General features: G+C 49.1%; 1 protein-coding gene across 1 annotated transcript in view; it reads right to left on the reverse strand.

Annotated features, from left to right (window-relative positions):
- The window catches only part of NRDE2 (NRDE-2, necessary for RNA interference, domain containing), a 36,985-nt gene that overhangs the window by 2,140 nt on the left and 14,186 nt on the right, over positions 1–20,659 (reverse strand). Inside the window, exons 5-12 of the mRNA XM_090271288.1 lie at positions 16,593–17,043; positions 15,412–15,817; positions 13,687–13,820; positions 11,212–11,332; positions 8,101–8,279; positions 5,927–6,313; positions 4,085–5,013; positions 3,273–3,411 (exon numbers count right to left, since the gene is read on the reverse strand). Of these exons, the coding sequence (XP_090127414.1) occupies positions 3,273–3,411; positions 4,085–5,013; positions 5,927–6,313; positions 8,101–8,279; positions 11,212–11,332; positions 13,687–13,820; positions 15,412–15,817; positions 16,593–17,043 (2,746 nt within the window). The remainder of the gene's footprint in view (positions 1–3,272; positions 3,412–4,084; positions 5,014–5,926; positions 6,314–8,100; positions 8,280–11,211; positions 11,333–13,686; positions 13,821–15,411; positions 15,818–16,592; positions 17,044–20,659) is intronic.

A 20,659-nucleotide genomic window follows, 5' to 3' on the forward strand; every position in this document is an offset into this window, starting at 1 on the left:
AGACTCACGGGTGATCCCGGAGCCCAGCACATCCCAGCACGTGAGCTGCCTCAGGTGAGAACCGCTCTCTGCGACCATCAACTGGCCTCCAGAAGATACCTTCGCTGAGTCAGGTACGGGGGTGCTCCAGGCCCGGTGGAAGCCTGGTGGTGACCACTGGTCTTCTCCGTTCAGGATCTCATACTCTAGAACACAGCCTTGGGTGTCTCTTCCCTCGCAGCCCAGCAGAGGCCTCAGGTGAGAAGTTCATGGGCACCACCCCGGCCTGCTCCGTCCTCCTCCACACGTCCTAAACGTCCCCATCTTAACAAGTCCAACTCCTTGTCAAATGCCTAAGGGCTGAAATCTCCCATGCACCCGGTGACCCCACGGGACTGTGATGGGTAAGAACAAGTCTCCTTAGGCAGACTGGGAGCATCTCGGGGCAGTAACTGGGACCAGGCACAGACCTGTGTCACAGCTCCCAAAGGGGCAGGGTGCTGGTATTGGTCTCCACCCACCTAAGCCTCCGATGCCGCCACCACCAGCCTCCAAAACTAAAGCCACATGAACGCACCACATGAAGGACTCAGCAAACGAGACCCTCGCGAACAGATGAGTCTATGGCTTGTGCTGCGGGCCAGCTGCCCGAAGCTGGGTGGGTGGGGGCCGGGAGGGGCCTCAGGGGTGGGACCAGGGCAGTGCGGCGTGGCAGCTGCCCACCCACCTTCAGCGACAGCTCCGCATTTAGAGAAGCTTCCTGGTGCCTGCGAATCACCTGTTCTGGCACTTCCATGCCTTCTCATCTGTGCGCCTCCTCCACACGGGAGAAGCGGCGTCTCTAAGGAAATGAGAAGCCTGAAGGTCTTCAAGCTTTGGCAAAGTTTGATTCGCTTTTCTTAACCAAGTATAAACAAATCTGAGTAACTGTTAGCTTATACAATTTTTTGAAAAAGTATCAAACCCTCCCCAAATAAAAGATACATTCCTAGAATACTTTATCGGAGTATTCGTAAGAGGAGGCCGACCCTTTCCCCTGGAAAGGGGAACCGAAGAGGGTTCTTTCCCCTCCCACCAGCTCCTGTAAACGGTGGCCTTTCAACCTAGTCTCACTCTGGCAGCTGTCAACTAAGTGGAAAGAAACTACATGGGAGAAAATAGCACCTGGTGATTCCAAGTCAGAAATCCACTGTTCCCTTTCCGTGTATTAAAGACTTCTCTCATCAGGCCCATGGAATCAGCTAACTGGTTCATATACTCACATTTATCTCCTTATTCTGTAGGCAGATAACCAAACTGAACTGTAACTTTAGCGGAAACAACAGGAATAATTTGGCTAAAAGTGTTAATGGGTATGCAGGAAGTCTCCCTCAAAAAAGAGGCTTTAAATTAAGTTGCAGCCTTAGTGGAAAATTTTAACTGTTTGTCCCAAGTCCTCTTTTCTCCATAGTCTCCATGACCAACAGAAAGTGTTAATTTCTTTGATTTCGCAGCGGGCAAAGACAAGCAGACACACTTGCATGGATATAAACAGGCAGGTAAGCGTGTACGTATGCACGCTGGAAGACGCAAATGCACGATCAACAAACCAGCGACCCTCCTCCACGGAGCCGTAACCTTTCACAACGCCCCATGCTCCCTTCTCCTGTCCCCCTCCTGTGCCCTCCTGTCCCCTCCTGGGACTCGCAGCCTACACCTTGCATTTTGGCCCGATTTAGTTTTCTCACTGTGTTTATCAAAGCTTCAGGAGCCCACCCAAATGCCTCAGGAGCTGCATGGGGGAGTCACTGCTCTAATTAATCTCCAATGCCGCGCTTTCCAAAAGGAGAGAAATTCCCTAAGGATCCCAATCTTTTTCCAAGTCCATAAGAACTTTTCTGTCTACAATCCAACCAAGCCTGGCTCAGCAGATTCTCAGTAAAAATACTGCAAGTTTGCACCTCACTTTCTCTATCTCTACTTATAAAAGACAGGAGGAATTAAACCAGCAAATTTTCAAGCTCTCCCCTTTTAAATGTGAAGGTCTCCTATCTGCTTAGAAAGACACACAGAACATTAGTGCTGAAAATATCAGGGAGCATCTAATCTGCTCACTCGCTGGGAGGCCTAACGACAGGAGTGGAGACCGGACTGGAACCCCATCCTCCTGATGGCTGCCTGAGCTGCCACCTCTGACTGACAGGCCACCAATGGGCCACAAATGAGCCACGAACAGAACACCAGCGTTTGGACTCCAAATGCTTCCATATCACACAAGGGAGTCGAGACATAAAATCTGAGCTTTTGGGTCTGAAGGATAAATGTTAAAAACACACAAATGTTGCAATAATTCATTCTGATGCCAACTTCTGCCCACAGGATGTGCCCATCTGTCCTGGGTGTGCCGATGAGCGGCTGCCCTGAGATAATGGGTCCTCCCCCGGCACTCAGGCCTTTCAGAGGTCAGGGGTCTAAGAAGATGGGGAGGTCCACACCTCCTCGCCCCTAACTTACTCTCTCTGCACCCCTTTACACCTCCCTACTCTGTCATGTCCATTGCAAATGTTCAGACATTCGGGTTGACTTTTGAGAATTTATCCTGTGGAAATAATCAGAGATATGCATGAGATTTATCTGTAAGGAAGGTCACCCCTGACTTCTTAAGGTACAATAAGGTCTCTTGGATATGACTTGGCAGCCTTGAGCCAAAATGACACTCAAGTGGCCAGGAAGACTTTGTTGTAGTCAATGAGGCCCATCCCAATGCCCAGCCTGTAACCAGGGCAGAGTCCACGTTCAGCCTGCACACGCACATGAGCAAAATTAAATGGTGCCTCCCCCGTTCAATTACCATGTACTTTCAAGTGAAAACACAGTTGCTTTGGAAAAGTCTAATTTAAAAGCCACGTTCTAAACAGAATCTCATCTTTGAATAACAAACAGATCAGGACCTGGAAACACTTATGAGCAGCGTGGCCAAGAACTCAAGTCTCTTTCCAATGAAAGCTCTTAGACCATTTCTAAGTTGTCGACTTAACAAACTCAACCCGAGAAACCCACGTGACCGCGTGCTGCACCTAACCGCCCGGCAACGGCACCGCCCTACCGCTTTACCAAATAAATACCCTGAGCAAAGTGCAACTGGCTACCCCTTCCCGGCCCCGAGAGACCTGACATCACCCACCCGCAGATAGGGGGGGGGAGGAGGCACCCCAGGCCGCCCATGCAGTGCCTACTGGACCCCGCGCCTTCTCACTCATGGAGGAAGAAGCAGAGTCCTGCATAAATACAAACAACGCTAAATATTTTCTTACCAAGAAATTCAAATACATCCTCCACAGTAAAGGGCACTGGCTGCCATGGCCACTCTGGATCGCATTTTCAAACAGGCCTCTGATGCGGTGCGTCAGGCCGGTCTCGGGGATGGTGGCGTGGACCTCCCGGCCATCTACCCTGCAAGACAAAGGCTCGTGTAACTCTGAGGCAAGTTCCCGCACCGCCATCGCAGGAGGCAGACTCGCGTTAGTGATGACGAACGTCAGCCACATGGGACCTGAGCTTGTCAGGCAGGGCCATCCCTCAGGTCTGTGGGCACTGAGGGTGCAGAGTATAGACAGGATGTGGCTCCTCCGAGGCCAGAGGAAGGCACTGTCCAGGGCTCTGTGGCTTCTGCACCGCAGCGAGTCTGTCTACAAGTCTCACACCAAGTCCTCGCTTCTCGCCAATTAGAAAGGTAAAGTGACTTGTTCAAAGTCGCAAAGCTGGTAAATGGAAGAGCTGGGATTTGAACCCAGAGTCCAACTCCAGAGCCTGTGCTCTTACCCATTATTCTTTCACTACCGTGACTCAGACACCTGAAGGCCTGAGAGTCACCACCCACGCAATGTAAGCAACGCTGAGGATCCCAATAAACACGGCCTACAAAGCCTCTACCGCGAGACGTTGCTACTTGCAGGTCCTTTATTCCTCTTCCAATAAGCTATTCTCTAACACCTAAAACCCCACACAGGTGTGCCAGGCACGGGCCCACATGCATTTCTGCATTCCTGAGCTTATGGGGGCGGGGGCAGCGCAGCAAGCATTCCATACGGCCTGTGGCCCCTTGAACAAGGGGATCTGTAATTACCTCTGAACAGTTTCCACCAGTCTTTTCCTCGTTTTCTCAGCTTCGATTGCAAACAACCAAGGCTCCAAGGGCTCAGCAGACCTGGTGATTGCGTCGAAGAATCTTCTGGTCTTACTGGCGCTGTGGGACCTGCTCTGAATCTGTACATAGGACCGCCAAAGAACCTGGTTGCCCGGAAACAACCTCAAGGCCTCTGTGAGCGCCTGCCGCAGAGGAGCCAGGGGGTACACGCTGACTTTCATGTGGAACCTGAGCAGGCTTGTGTGCATCAGCGTGACGGCCTCGAGGGCACTGCTCACGCTGCGGGGGCCGGCTCTGTCCTCCAGGCCTGGGCCTTCTGGGAGCACAGAGCCCTTCAGTTTCGCAAACACCTGCTCGTATATCCGCCCAGCGGCATCAATCCCCACGGTCAAATACTGGAAGAGCATAAAGCACTTAACCACGCTCACTAGGCGGTCCAGGGAATCGGCGGCAGGTGGGTCAGGGACGTGGCTCTCACCCAAGCAGTCCTGCAGCGCGTGTTCATAAGCCTTCCGTGCTTTCAGAATGTGAACAGCCAGGACTTGCCCGGCATAGGGCCCATAGGGACCGTTCTCGGTCAGCCTGGTTAATATGTGAAGGGCTCGGGCCGTGGCGGTCCCTCTCAGGTCTGGCGCCAGCTCCTGCTCCAGTTCAGCGTAGAGCAGACTGAGCTCACAGACCTCAGGGTCCTTCAGCTCCCTGCTCCCTGCTGTGCTGAGGGCTGTATCGAAAACTTTTCGGGCGTCCTCTGTGTTGCCCAGCAACCACTCCAGGTGTGCATACTGCTTCCAGAGGCAAAAATTGTTGCGGTTTTCTGGCTCCTTAAGGAGATTCTTGGCTAGTTTTTTGCAGTTCTTTCCTTGTGACTTTAATCTCTTCTTGTTTTTAGTGTGCAGACACCAAATGACCTAGAGGTAAGAAGAAAAAGAATGACTGCCAGCGCTCCGTGAACGTAAAGCAATCGGCTGGACTGGGAAAGCCACAGGAGGCATTTACACTTCCTTCCTGCAGCCCAGGTTTAGTAAACACTTGGGCTCTCTGAGCCGGGAGACAAATCAGGATTTTACAGAGGTCACAGGAACACCAAAATGAACACATTCAGGCTTTCACCTGTTAAATACTCTACATGTTCTTCTCCCAAGAGAGGCGGCCACCCAATTTTATCAGATAACACTACTTAAATACAACCTGGTGTTTGCAATCTGTAGTTAAAGCATCAGAACTTTGGGTATTAAGATTTGATACTACTTGTGGCCAGCAGAGGGCAGAAGAGTCCATCCTAGGCAAACGTGTAGCAGATACACAGATAAAAAGTGCAAGGTAAGTAGCTTATTTTATCTATTTTAATAAGCCCCTAAATCCTCTAACCCTGCTTAAGACTGGTTCTTAATGCTAACAGCTCATACAATCACAGGAATCTGGTAATACAAGAATCAGCACAATGGCCCTGGCTGCTGTGGCTCAGTGGATCCAGTGCCGGGCCCGAGAAGCAAAGGGCTGCTGGTTTGGTTCCCAGTCAGGGCACAGGCCTGGGCTGCGGGCCAGTCCCCAGTTGGGATCATGTGAGAGGCAACCACACATTGATGTTTCTCTCCCTCTCTTTCTCCCTCCCTTCCTCTTGCTCTAAAAATAAATATATAAAATCTTAAAAAAAAATAGTATCAACACAATAAACAGCTCCTGTTTGCCTCTTCCCTGTGGCCGCTGAGAAGGGGCAGCCTGTGGGCCAGGACCCTGAAGAATACCAAGAGCCCGCGATCCCGTTCAGAAACACGGACACAGGTGGAAGCCCGCACGCGGGGGAGGAGGGGCTGCAGTTACCTTCGCGATCTCGTACCGCAGCCAGGAGAAGCAGAGCTGAGCCCTCTCCCTGCCTGAGAACAGGGGCGTGACCAGGTGGAAGACGTTGCGGATGAACTCCTCGCCCTCTCGGCTGTGGCCTCTGGTCCAACGCCGGCAGCCCAGCGGCTCCATGCGGCCGACACAGCTGACACCGGCAAAGGAAAGGCTGAGAAAAGTCAATGGCTTTTCGTCATGCAGTCCGTGATCGAAGATGCTGTTCTCATCCATGGCCAGGTAAAGGCAGGAAGCGGGCGGGCTGAAGCCGGCAGGCACGCCCAGGAACTGCAGGAAGGCCGAGATCAGCTGGAACTGAAGAGCTCGGCTGGAAAGTCGGATCAGAGACTGCCCGATATCGTCAAACACCACCTGCAATAAAGACAAAATCAAGTGACCTGTTCAGTTTATCCATTTATTGCAACAAACAAAAAAGCCTTCACATTTTCCCCATAATGATTCGACATTATGCCATTTTAAACAGACAGGGAGGGACGAGGTCTTCCTCAGGATGCAGAGACGCTCAGCCTCCCTGGTAGCCCAGGGGCTGCAGCGTGCCCGTGGGGAACCCTGCGGTGCTGCTGGGTGCCCACTTTGGGGGATTCGCAGAAGGAGGGAGGTCCGTGAGCGGGTTAAAGCCAACAATTTTCAAAGTATCCTGTCGGACTCATAGAAAATCTATAGTCATGTTCACGTCTGAAAGCACACACAACTGCTTTGTAGTTACAAGTGTAAACTTTTTTTAAGATAGAAGAAAGGACTTTATTATTTTGTGGTTTCTTTATACAAAATTGCTTCAGGAAATGAAAAATATGCTCAGAAATAAAGAGCAGCGAGGTAAGAAGGAAACTACAGGAGCAATGGACCATGTTACACAACAATTCTGAGAGCCAGGATAATACTGACTGTGGGTACTCATAGCTGATTTTGGGTAATAACTTTAAAGTGTAAGCCGCTGCTGATACTACCCTTTACATCAAGGTCCTGCTTATCTGACTGGTCTTGTGGCTCTCAGCAAAGAGGGATTACCTGGGATTCAAATAATGAAAACCATCAATTAATCAGTAATCTTCTCCAGGCTTTGAATAGAGAAGAGGCTAAGTGACAAGGAACGGCTGGCTCACAGCAGCTGTCTGCTCCAGCAGTGAGCTTCCAGGGAACTGCCATGACTGAGCCTTGAGAAGTGGCCTCTGAAAGGGTGACGAGCTCTGTAAACGCCCCCACCCCACCCACCATAGGAAGACCCCAGCCCTCCTTGACGTTCCAGCTCCGGGCAGGGAAGGGGGCGCTCCTGTGCAGGCCTGCCTCGGTGAACAGCCAGCCCCCCACCACGCATGGGTGCTGCAGCAGCAGTGGCGCAGAAAATAGCAGGCGCTCCCCCCGCAAGGCGTGCAGCACCCGGGAAGGCTCACAGACCACCAGCCGGGCCGGAGCCAGCGAGCCTCGCGCCTCTGTGCCTGCGCCGCGCTGCACGCCAAGCAGTGGCATCCCTGTCTTGGAAACTGGGTCCCCTCCAGGTATCAGAACAGAATCATGTCACTCATTTCAATGCAAAACTTCCAGAGCTACTGGCCACCGACAGAGTAGCGTGTGCCGAGTCAGCAGAAACAGTAAATAAGATACGTGACGCAAGTCAAAGGCCTGGGCTCGACCGGCTGTAAATGCCAGTCCCTTCTCCGGCAAGACCGGCTGTACCTACAGTCCCCATCCGGCCTCTCCACCCAGGCCCTTCTGTCTTCTGGAGTCAAACCTGTTACATTTCTGAGAAGGTAAGGGGAAGGTGGGGAAAGTGGACACAGTTAAAGAATCTAGGACAGTGACTCCGTGTTTTTAAACCCTAAGCCCTCTAGTTTCCATGTGAAAAAGTAACTGAACAACCTGGGAGATAATCGCCAAAGGGGTCAGCGCGAGAGCCCCCTCCAATTCAGGGCAGGAACTATCTGGTCCAGGGCCTCTATGCTCCCACATCACCAGCAGCCCATGACATTATTCCCTGGTTTTCGGTAAAAGGCACGTTTCCACAGACGGGAGCCAGGCTAGCATCTCCTAGGCCAGGGAAGTGCTCAGAGAGCCCGACAACCTCCTTCTGGGAGTGGGGAGAAGAGGAAGCCCGCATGGCCAGTGTCCCTCCTGGGTGGGGGGGGGGGGGGGGCACTTGCCTGTCTCTCTGGGTCCTCACAGTCTTCCTCCGTTTGCTTCTTGGTCTTATCAGGGCGCCACGGCCGCCAGTGCCTCTGGTCTCGGGACCGCTCAGCAGCCAGCCAGATCTGCCACCTGGGCAGAGTCTTATCTCTGATTTCCTGGTCATCATCTTCCGGTTCATCGTCATCATCATCATCTAGACAAGAACAAAACTTCTAGCTCACCGATGATACCCAGTCAACCTGGACGCAGCTGCTGCGGCGGACACCTGGAGGGCCAAGACGAGGAAGACCCACTAGGCCCAGCCTTCCGGAACTCTCCTATAATCACAATCAGGTTCCCAGGAAAAACCGACAGGTCAGCCGATGAAACAAAATGGTTTCTGATGCCATCATACCAGTTAGAGTGGAGATGGCACATAACCCAGAGTGGCCCTGGCCAACGGGACCTTCTGTGGTGGGAAGTGTTCCGCATCTGGGCTGTCTGATGGGGACACCGGGCACAAGGGACCTGCTGGGCACCTGAAATGTTGCTGGTTGAAGAAATGAATTTTTAATTTTATCTCATTTTAACTAATTTTAATTAAAATAGCCACATGCAGCTAGTGGCTACTACTGGACAACACAGTTCTAGAATGCTAAATGACACTTAATGACAATGCTGGTTTAGATTTTCTTAAGCCATCAGAATTTTTAACCAGTGGCCTTATGATTACGACCTATGCTCACTTCTTAAAAAAAAAAAAAAGATCAATTCGAGATATCCTTTATTGAAATGCTTTATCTTTTAGTTTATTTCACTTTGTTTCCTAACTCTGAACATACAGAATGGAGTAGGAGAAAAGTCTGAGTCATCTGTAACGTTCCATATTTAAAAATAAACAAACAAGGTATGTAGAATGGTAGAGCCACTCCGGAAAGCCTGGCAGTTTTGCCATAAGACCCGGGAATTACACCGTTGGGTGCTGGTGCCCCGAAAATGAAAACCGAGGTTCACACAACAACTGTACACTCATGCCCACGGCAGCTTTACTCCTCACAGCCAAGAAGCAGAAACAACACGGACAAACCGCGGTACAGCTACCGCACAGAACACTACTAAGCGATGAACAGGAACAAACTACTGAAACATGCGACACCGGGGACGAACCTCAGGAGGATTACGCTCAGTGAGAAAAAGGCCAATCTAAAAACGCTGCACAGAAGACGAGTGCTGGCAAGGAGGCGGGAAGCCTGGAATCCTGCCCACCGGCGGTGGGAGTGTGAGGGCGCAGCCCCTGCAGAAAACCACAGAGCGGCTCCGCAGAGAGAGAAACAGACCTAGCACGGTCCAGCAACTCCACTTTCGGGTACACAGCCCCCAGAACAGAATGCAGGGGGCTCAGAACAGGGGTCCGTGCATCCGTGCTCACGGCAGCCTCTCTCCCACCTGCCAGAGGGGAAGCAGCCCTGGCATCACTGGCAGGTGAATGGACAAACAATGTGACACCCACCCACAGCGTGTCATCACTCTGCCATAAAACGGAAGGAAGCACCGGCACACGCTGCACCCTGGACGAATGTTGAAGTGAAATAAGCCAGTCAAACGACAGCAAATCCTGTATGACTCCACGTATACGAGGCCCCTGAAGGAGTCAAGTCCAGAGACGGGAGCAGAGCGGTGCCTGTCGGGGCCGGGGGTGGGGGTGGGTTTGATCCTTGCATTGCCTTACTGAGAAAGCTACCTTGACCTCTGATGACGAGTGGCCGCTGGACATTTGTACTCATCGGAGAAGTGACGTTAAGGCGGCCTTTGGGCGCCGCCACAAGAACCTGCCTCGCAGAAACTGCGGATCCTGAACACTGTGCGTTCTAAGAGTTCCACTCATGAACAAAAGCAAGAGAGCCGCCTGAAAACACAGGGCACGCTGAGCCGCGCCCTCGGAGACAAGGAGAGGTACATGGGAAAGACCTTTCCATTTCGGCCCTTCGCGTGGTCGCGCAGACTCAGCAGCCGGGGCGCGACCCCTCCGCTGCCTGCAGGTCAGGGTCCTTCACGTATGAGACCACTGGGCAGCCTGAGCCACAGTTCCAGTGCCTCGTGGGAAAGGACACTCACAGCCCACGTGAGGCACGACCATCCCCTGACGGCGCTGCTCAGAGCCAGGTCCCCTGACACCTGAAGGGCCCAGCTAAGTGGTGACGGAGCTCCACACTGCCCACACGGGCCACAGCCAATCCGAAGTCCCCATGTCTCGGAGGAAGGACCACAGCTCAGCAAGGTGACAGACCTGTGAGCAGGGGCCAGCCGCACCTGGATGAGGAGCTAGTCCCCCGAGTGCCCGCCCACCACTCCTCCCCCTCACACTGGATGAAACCGGGCCAGTGGAGCAATTCCTGAACAGCTAGGAGCTGCGCTGGTCGATGCAGCAGCCGTTAATATGTGGCCATCGCATCCCTGAAAGCGACTCGTCTGAACGGGGATGCGGTATAAATGAAAAATACACACCAGATTCCAAAGAGTTCATATGAAAAAAAAATGCAAAATATTTCATTACTTCAATATTAATGTTGAACTATTAATATTTTTTATATACTAGGTCAAACAAAACACATTATCAAAGTTAATTTCACCTGTTTTCTTTTTGCTTGTTCAATGTGGCTACCAGAAAATGGGAACTTACACACGTGCTTGAATTGTATTTCTACTAGACAGTGCTGTTTGAGAGGGTAAATGCTAGTTATTAATTTATAGTGTTCCTTAAAAAGCAAGTATTTTTCAAAGGACCTGGGCATTGCCAAGGAAGCAAAGACTGTCTTACGCACACACTAAAATGGGAGGGGGTGGGGGGACGAGTAGCAAGATTAGTTCTTCAGGAGCGGCCTATAATGGAAAAATAAAATATTTCCTCTGGGAAAAACTCAAACCCTCAGAGCGTCATGTACAGAGGATGGGGGTCGACTGCTTCAAAGGCCCTGAGGGGCAGAAGCAGCCTGTTCTACCAGGACATCTCCTTGACGTACTTTTGACATTCTGATGTTTGTACAATGTTCTCAAGCTGCTGGTAAATGGATTATACATATAAACAAATAACGAAATGTAAAAACAGATTCCAGAGGAATTCCCACGCATTCTGAGAGGCGCCTTACCTGGGCTGATGACCACCCAGCCGCCCCGCTCCTGCTGGTGCATCCACGCTCTCCAGCCTCGGGCGCCCTTCTCTCCGGCCCGGGGCTCGCCGCTGTCCCAAAAGGGCTCAAAGAATTCTACCTGTTCAGATTCAAAATGTGGAGGTTATCCTAACTTGCACCAAACTGCTGAGTCACTGGGCAGAAGACGTGCAGACTGGCATAGGAGGGGCTGATTCCTGAAACCTTGCCTGTCATCAGTCTCGGAAGCTGATCTATGACACACACTGTGAAACCGAGATTATAATTCTCTAGGGTGGGAGGCAGCCTCCACGGTAGCCCCCACCGCCACACCTGCCATGTGGGATCACGCCCTTGAGTGTGGGCTGGACCTACAACATGGCAAGAAAGTGATGGGTGACACTTCCAAGACCGGGTTACAAAGACTGGCTGAGGTCACTGAGGAGGGCAGGAGCAGCATGGTGTCCCTGCTCTGACCTGGCAGTCCAGCCTAACAGGAAACAGTGGCACTGCCAGGCCCCCTGATACCTGAGGTCAGGTTGCTTTTAAGATCTTTTCAGGGGAAGGGGATTCAAGCTTTCAACAGGACAGACTCAGGTCTCGAGGACATGGTCACATCTCAGAGCCCCACACCTAGGAGGACTCAGTAACTTGCTGGCAGAGGAAAACACAGCAGGCATCCAATGAATAAAAAGGTCTGCATGTTAAAGCCTGGCCCCTCCTTCATTCACCTGGACACTGTTAGGTCTGCAGTTCAGTGGCAATCAATAATTCCACGTGGAACAGAATGTGAACACAGCAAGGAACAGGAAAAGTGATGTTATCCACCAACAATAAGGACTTCAAGAGAGAGCCAATGCGTTGCTCAATGAGAGCTTTTGTAAGAAAGCTTTTGAAGAGCATGAGCAGGCTTCCGGCAGGCACATCAAGGGCCAGGAGCCGTGGGTTCATCTAGCCTGAGCCCCGGGAAGGGCTAGCACTTAAGGAGGGGCACGCTGTGCAGGAGAGCCTGGGAGGGCAGGGTGGGCGTCCTGGCGTGGGCCGGATGCTGCGCGCACTCCAGCCTCCTCAGGAAGGGGGCCTGAGGAGACCCACTCCCTCTTTACAGGCTTTACTCTTACAAGAGGGATGGAAGAAAGCCCACTCAAGAAAAAGGTTTTGTTTTCTGTTTTTTTAGTGTGATAAATGATTAACTAATTTATTCCACAGACCAGTATTACCAGGCTGGATTTATGCTAACAATGTCTCTTTAGTCATGAAGATACAGAAAGTCCTTAAATAAAAAGCTTATTTCAAAGCTGTCGTGTAAACACTTTGCAGTCACAGGGGCTGTTAGTATTGAAAATCTTGAGAGCTTGGACCAGCTCTTCTGACACATCAAGGACATGGTTCTCGATGCTCCAGAGTCCCGGGCAGTGCCCCCCGCCCCACCCTGACAAGCAACTGCCTTGTCACAGAGTGCTGGCGAAGGGGCAGACATGAGCACAACCCTGACCATGACCCTGACCGTGACCCTGACCCCCGACCACACACCCCTTGCCCTGCAGAGTTGGCTAAGAATCCCTTCTGTAGCATAGCATATTAAGACAGCAAAGTGTGTCTCAAAATAGCTATTATCTGGCTTATTATGCTGATAATCAGTTATACCAAATTCTTTAACGCAGTTTTGTCGGGGGGAAAAGAAGATAAAGATAATGATGATAAAGTCTTTACAGGCAATTCACAAAAATACTACAACATGGAGACCTTAGCCTCTCAAGAAAGGCCTTTGAAAGACCACCAAGAATTCAGATATCCTATCCATCTTCCACCAGACCCTCTTTGCAGAATAGGAAACTGAATTTTCTTAAGTGGAAAAGGGAAGAGAAGGTTTTCTTATGTGGACAGCTCTGTAAGTTTTTTTTAATTGCTTCACATCACAAATACTGGCAATGTTCACCTGTCATCTGAATTTCTAGCCCCTCCCCCAGTCAGGACTGGTGTTTGACCAGGTGTCAGCATGTCGTTCCATCTGCACCCCAGCAAAGATCTGAGGCAACGGAAGGGCTAATGGGGGGAGTGACACAAGACCCCGTTAGAAACGTAGGCAGAATGACACTCGGTACAAAAGGCATGACAACGACTTCCCAGACTGGTGGGCATTAACCAGCATGTAAACAAGGACCACAAGGAGGGAGAAAAAGGGACAGAGTGAGTCCCCATATTTGGGAGGGTGGGGGTCTTCTTTCACCTCCCCACGTTTCACTACTTTCTTTATGGAACTTTCCGTGGATTGCTAGGATCCTTCTGAGAAACAGTCCTCAGCAGGTCTGATATAAATGAAGATATGCTATTTAAAAAATACTACCACCACCTCCTAAGATCCTGACCTCCCCCCAGAAAGAGAGAGAAGGGGAGTGAGAGGGGGAGGGAGAGAGGGAGGGGGAGGGGAGGGGAGGGGGAGGGGCAGGGAGAGATGGGAGAGCAGGGCTGCACCTGTCCTTTGGTGGGCAGATCTTTCACGCTGTCGGGTTTGAAGAAGGTGAAGTCAACCATGGCCTGGAACAAGGAGACCGCCTTCTCCGAGTGGCCGGCCAGGCGCAGGAAGTGGCACTGCTGGAGGAGGAGCGCTGAGAGCGGCAGAGCAGAGGGGGGCCTGGTTAGCACCACTGAAGGGGAAGAGCGTCATTTCTAAGATGCACTAAAGCACGAGAACATCTTCTCCCTGACATGAGCTCCTGTTACATCCTCAAAGCTGCAACACCTGCAGGTCCGGATTTAAAAGAGCTCACAACAGTACTATAGTCAAAGTGTACTTATTCTAATTTTTATATGAAACCATCACAAAATACAAATATGAACAAGACTACATATACATAAACATAAGGCAAGAGACTGGTCTAAATACTGGTTATCAAAAACTCAAAGCTCATTATACAAGAAAAATTCTAGGAAAAGGATGCGTCGTGCATCTCGGCGTAGCCAAGGCCTGCATCCCACTGACCGCTAGGTGGCGGTATTCGCCAGCAATTATCGTCATGTGCTCAGAGCTGGAGGTCAACAAACCAAGGTTCCATGTTGGAAAATTTGTTTGCCTTTCACTGGTACAATTCCATTTACTAAACATCATTAAACTATTTGAGCATATTGCAAATGATATCAAATACAAGGCTCTTTATGCCAGTGTGGTAAATGCTCATTATTTCTAGAGCAATATATTTTTATCTTTAGAAGATGATTGTAACAGCAGGGTTTTGATCAAATAACTGCCTGACACTGACTGAGCTAGACTCACTACATATTTTCTCAGTTAATGCGTACAATAATCCTGCAAAGCAGGTTTTACACTATTATTGCTGAGGGAGAAACCAGAGCTCAAACGGGTGAAGGAACCTAGCCAAGGTCATATCAAAACCAATGAAGGGCCAACCCAGGAGTCAAGTCAAGAAGGACAGTCTAGCTCCTGCATAAGATGCTGCCTCTGATATCTCATTATTGGACAAAATTTATACTCTAGGCTCCTTCGGGACACACCAAAAATGTTAACAGTATACTATCAATAGCCTATATATCTACGCAACGATTTCCAGTCAGTCAGGCACCCCGCACACACCACTGCCTGAACCCTGAGAACTGGATGAGATCAGCAATGCAGACAGTTCAATGGATAAGGCCGCTGACAGCTGCAGTGCCTCCCTGGTTAGTAAACAGAGAATCTAGAGCTTCTAGGCCAGTGATTCCTTCCTGATTCATTGCCTGTAATGCCCCCACCCCCACCACCCCCACTAAGAAGATGGGGCGGGTCCCTGGCTGGTGCAGCTGAGTGGATTGAGCACTGGCCTGTGAACCAAAGGGTCACCAGTTCGATTCCCAGTCAGGGCACCGGCATGGGTTGTGGGCCAGGTCCCCAGCTAGGGGCGTGCAAGATGCAACCACACATTGATGTTTCTTTCCCATTCTCCCTCCCTCCCCCTTTTTCTAAAAAATAAATAAACTCTTAAAAAAAAAAAAAAAGAAGAAAAAGCTGGGGGTGGGGAGAATCTACTATGGTCAAAAAGAGTCATTAATATTTTTTTTCTTGATTAATCAATTTTATCCATTTATTAATCATGTTTATCAACTTAGACTTTTCTAAAATAAACCAAAGTAAATGTTCATTTTCAACTACAGTCAAAAGCATAATTCCTCCCACGTACACGGATCTGGCCACCATGTCCTTACCAAACATGGCCTCCTCGGTGCCAGGCAGCTCGGGGTGAGACAAGATGCTGCCATCCTTCACAGCAGACAGAGTACTCAGGCATTTCCCGTAAAGACTATGAATTTTTGATACTGAAAAGGTGCTGAACTGGCTCTGACAAAATAAAAGGTACTTTTGCCAAAGGGCTGTGTTGTTGGGGTGGAGGAAGATCAGCTTCTGCCACTCCTTGAGCAGCGTGGCGGGCTCCCAGAGCTCGGTGCAGAGCCGCAACTTGGCCAGCTTCAGCTCCACGCTGCCCTGGTTGCTCTCGATGGCCCGCTCCAGAATGGCCAGCTTCTTCTCCAGAATGAGCTTCAGCGACTTCTTCCGCTTTTCCTGCCCTCCTTCCTCGATGGCATACAGGCCAGGACTTTTCATGACCTCGTCCTCGACAACAAAAAGACCCGTTTAGAAAGGGAAAGGGAACGGGATCCTCCGACTCTGCTCAAGTTACAAGCCCCCAAAGGGTTTCTCGCCTCTCAAAATGAACTGCTTTTCAGACTTTCTTGATCATCACTCAGTTCCTGGGGTGCCTGTGTCACCAGCATATTTGATCTTGTGTTTATTTACCTGTCCACTCTCTGTCACTTAATTTAGATTTATGTATCAATAACTAGCATGCAATGCCTTGAAAACCTCTTCTGAAGAGCCAACTTTACCATTAAAACAGTCAAATGTGGGAAAAATATAATTGTATCAGTGGTTCAAAAAGTAACTGGAAATAAGAGAATCCGTGTATTTTAGAAAGGGAGCACAGCTCTCTCTGGTAACTCAATGAGCAGCCTCCTGCCTGGCCCAGCCCTGTGTGCCCTGTGCGTCCTCTGTACCCGGACCTTCCCCTGCACAGGGAACACCCACGCTTCTTTCAAGATTCAAATGTCACCTTCTCCTGGAAGCCCTTTCTTCCTGCTCTCTACAGCAAGTCACTCCCTCGTTCCATCCCCAAATGACGCTTTAAAGCATTTACCGCCCCAGATGGCACGTCTTCACCAGTCTTCTCACTGCACCCCGGGCAAGCCCGGAGCTAGGGCTACATTCTAGTGATCCCTATGTGCCCCGGACCTGGGCTCCTCATAGGAAGGAGCTCAGAAGGACAGCGCCTCTTTGCCCAAATGAGGGCTGTCGTGCTACATGCAGTGAGAGAAGAGGGACAGAAACTCACCTGGAAAGCAACGAACGCCATCCACAGCTGAATATCCCGAGGGTTCTCCCGCACCTTCCTGTTAAACTCCTCCACCTTGGCCTTGAGAAGCGCATTCTCTCGGTCCGGCTCTAAGTCTGGCTGCTTTGATTCCTGCTCTACAGGACCCCGTCCGTGTAACCACTGTGTGGTGGATGGGTCATAAATCCCCAGAGGGTTCAGCCAGGTTATAACAGGAGGAACTGCATCGTCCGAGTCCTTCACTGAGATAAACGACATTGGCTCAGATGAGAGAGGTTCGGTTTTACTGCTAACGGCCACTCCATCTGTGTTCATCAGCCCCACGTTCTTCTTCGTAAAATAGCGCTCAACAGGCTTACGCGAATGCTTCTTTTCTGTGGAAGCCCCCTCCCAGGACACGCACTGCTTCTTAGGGTTAATGCCGAGGCAGGAGTCTCCTTTCCTCTTGTACCTTATATTTGAGAAAAAGAAAAAATCACTGGGGGAATATGTGCACTGGCTCCAGATGAGTGAAAGCGCATCAGACTTAAACGCCTGTCACGCAAGTTAACCACATATATTCAGATTCGCCTGACCTTTAAATTGTTCCTAATTAGAGAAATATGAGGGCTAGCAATTAACTTTTTCTGCCCTTGGACTTATTACTCTAACATTTCAAAGTCCTTAGTAACAGCTCATAAATTCAAAATCATGCCTGTCTTCTAGATTTCAGTAATTTATAGTTTCCTGGAGCTTCCTAGTTGAAGTACTGTCACCTACATTATGTCACGTGACCATCACCATCACAGGGGACAGGCAAGGCGGAAACCATCACCCCCTTTTACACTATTCCTAAAGAAGGACACTGAGGCGTCTGTCTCCCAGAGCAGTCCCTTTTCCTCAGGCTGTCCTGTGTCCCTCCTGAAAAAGGTAACGTGTAGGTCTAAGAGTCTTTTTTTAATCCTGAAACAAAGTATGTCAAATAAAATTACATCTGGCTATTTTCTACGCCAGAGGAAAAGAGGCTGGGTTCTAAATGCTTTTATGGAACGTGTAGGCGTCCCCAGAGCTACAAACACGTGACTACTGAGTATCTGCACAAAAGCGAGTGAAAACTGTGCACTTCTCTGGATGTATGTTATATAAACAACCCAATTTAAAAATGGGCAAAAGATCTAAACAGAATTCACAGAAGACATGAATGGCCAATAAACACATGAAAAAGTGTTCAACATCATTAGTTATCGAGGAAGTGCAAATTAAAGCCAGGAAGCGATACCACATACCCACCAAAACAGCTAAAATTAAAAAGACCGACAGCACCAAACGTTGGTGAGTCATCTGGAGAGGAACCAAGATGCCGCGGATGGGAATATAAACTGGTACAATCACTTTGGAAAAGGTCTGGCACTTACTTTTAAAAACTAAACAGTCCTGGCCGCTGTGGCTCACGTGGCTGGGTGTTGTCTCGCAAAGCAAAAGGTCGCTGGTTTGTTTCCCGATCAGGGCACACGGCCAGGTGGCAGGCCGGGTCCCCAGCTGGGGGTGTGCGAGAGGCAGCCAACGGATGTTTCTCTTGCACATCGATGTCTCTCCCTCTCTTTCTCCCTCCCATCCCCTCTAAAATAAAATAAAATCTTTAAAAAGAAACAAAAAACTAAACACAGACCTACCCTATGACCCAGCAATTCTATCCCTAGGTATTTACCCAAGAAAAAGGAAACCATGCGTCCACACAAAGACTTGTGCACACGTGTTCATGACAACTTTGCGCATTGCAGCCCAGGGCTGGAAAGCGCCCAGGTGTCTGCCAACAGGAGCGTGAAAGACAAATGGTGGCAAGTGCCACAGCACAGATGAAGCACTCAAACATCTTGCTGAATGAAGGAAGTCAGACACAAAAGAGTATACACTGTGTGATTCCATTTCTATGAAGCTCTAGATCAGATGAAACTAACTGATGGTGGAAAAAATGAGAACAGTGATGGCCTCTGGGGAGGTGGCGTGGGGACTGAACAGAAAAGGAGCAGGAGGAAACCTGCGGGATCACAGTGACGTACAACATTTTCACAGAGGTCTGGGTTATCCGGGTGTATGCCTGTCTAAACTCAGCAAATGAAGATTTGTATATTACAATATATGTAAATTTTAAATCAAAAGAAAAAAATGAAACAAATATTGCACTCTAGTTAATGATATCCATGTTGAAGTATTTAGGGGGTAGTATATTGATGTCAGCAATTTATTTTGAAATACATCAAAAAATAAGATGGGTGTCCCTGGCTGGGTAGCTCAGTTGGTTAGAGCGTCATCCCAAAACATCAAGGTTGTCGGTTCGATCCCTGGTCAGGGTACATACACACATCAACCCATGAATGCATAAATAAGTGGAACAACAAATCAATGTTTCTCCTTCTAAAATCAATAAATAAAATAAAATAAATAAGATGGGCGCACATATGGTAAGGCAAGTATAAGAAAATGGGTGGGTAAAATTCTTTCAACTTATGCTCTATTTCTTAAAATTTCATCATAAAATGCTGTGGGGAGAAAAAGGCAGGCGAGGTCCACCGCCATCGTCTGTCACCTCCAGGAAGCTCTGCCTCCCCCCACCAACCCCTACCCCCACAGCTGAGCCCATCACCCCCTTCGCTCCCCCACTGTGGACAGGTGCCTGAGAAGCTCTCTGCTTGCTGTGCCCCCCTCTGCTACACGCAGTGGGCTCCACTCTGGGGGGAGGGTCTCACACATGCGCAGGAGCTGCCCCTCTCCCCCCCCCACGGGAGAGTCAGCAGCAACTCCGACAGAGGGGGAGGGGACACAATGGGGAGGGGACACAATAGTGCGGCAACAGCTCTGCATAAGCCCGTCATTCCCTAAGGGACAGGTTTTAAGTAAAAAACTAGTTTTTCTCTCCTTAATTACTATTTTATTTTCACTAAAAATGAACAGTATTCTAGATATTCATATAACCTCTAAAAAATACTGAGTTTTCTGAATTTAAAGCTGCATTTTGTAAAACTGATTTTATAAGCTCCATTTCATAATAAATTAGATGAAAATGATAAAGGAGAAGAAATAATATTACTTGTCCATATTATTAAGTATCTACCTTCAGATATGTGTATATGTATAGATTTATATGTATATACATACACCCTATATTAAAAATTGATATATAGATTTAGGCTTTCCTTCCTATGTTTAAGCATTTCCCCATACCATTAGTCTTAAAAAATGTAATTCTTTTGGCTTCAAAGTGGTTCACTGGAGTGGTGTGCCATAATTTCTTTAACAATTTCCCTATTGTTGGACATTTAGGTTGTAGCTAATTTATCATTTACCATAGACTCTTAATAACTGAACAGGACCTAAGATGTAATTTAAGTCAATATTCCCCCAAACGAAGGCACTTTTTGTATAAAATCTTTATGAAGTAATCAGCTAGTCTTCATTTGAATAACCCCAGAAGTAGGAACCCCCACTTTCATTCAGTAAATGAAATCATATGGGCACTTAATTTAAATAAATTCGGTATAGGCACTTGGCCACCAAAAGAAAGGAAAAGAAGGAAGGAAGGAAAGAACGAAGGAAGGAGGGAGGCGGGAGGGAGGGAGGGATGGGGAAAGAGACAGGAAAGGAAGGAAAGAAAAGAAAAGAAAGTGAAAAGAATAAAGAGGAAGAGGGTACAGAAGAGAATATATTTAAGCCGAGCACACAATTCTGCCCTGAATCCATTCAGTGGGCCTGAACCCCAAAGTGGGCTGAGCTGGGCACAAATCTGCCTTTCCTTCAGTGACTGCCATTCACAGGTGCCTCTCACAGTGCCTGGGTCCAAATTCCAGCTCCAACATTTACTGTCTGGGTGACCTGGATCCAGTTATTTAAAAGACAAACAAATAAATCTGTGCCTCAGTTTCCTCATCTATAAAATGGGGATGAAAACGGTTCCAATGCCACAGAATTACTGGGATGATCAAAGAAGTTCATATACGTAAAATCCTTACTCATATAGTAAGACGTAGGTAAGTTTAAACTATTACTACTTAATAAAACTCGGCTCCTACACATCTGGTGCGCAGCCGAAG

The sequence above is a fragment of the Furipterus horrens genome, unplaced genomic scaffold (genome assembly GCF_987537825.1).
Source record: "Furipterus horrens unplaced genomic scaffold, mFurHor1.1.pri manual_scaffold_3, whole genome shotgun sequence".
In the NCBI taxonomy this organism is placed as follows: Eukaryota; Metazoa; Chordata; class Mammalia; order Chiroptera; family Furipteridae; genus Furipterus; species Furipterus horrens.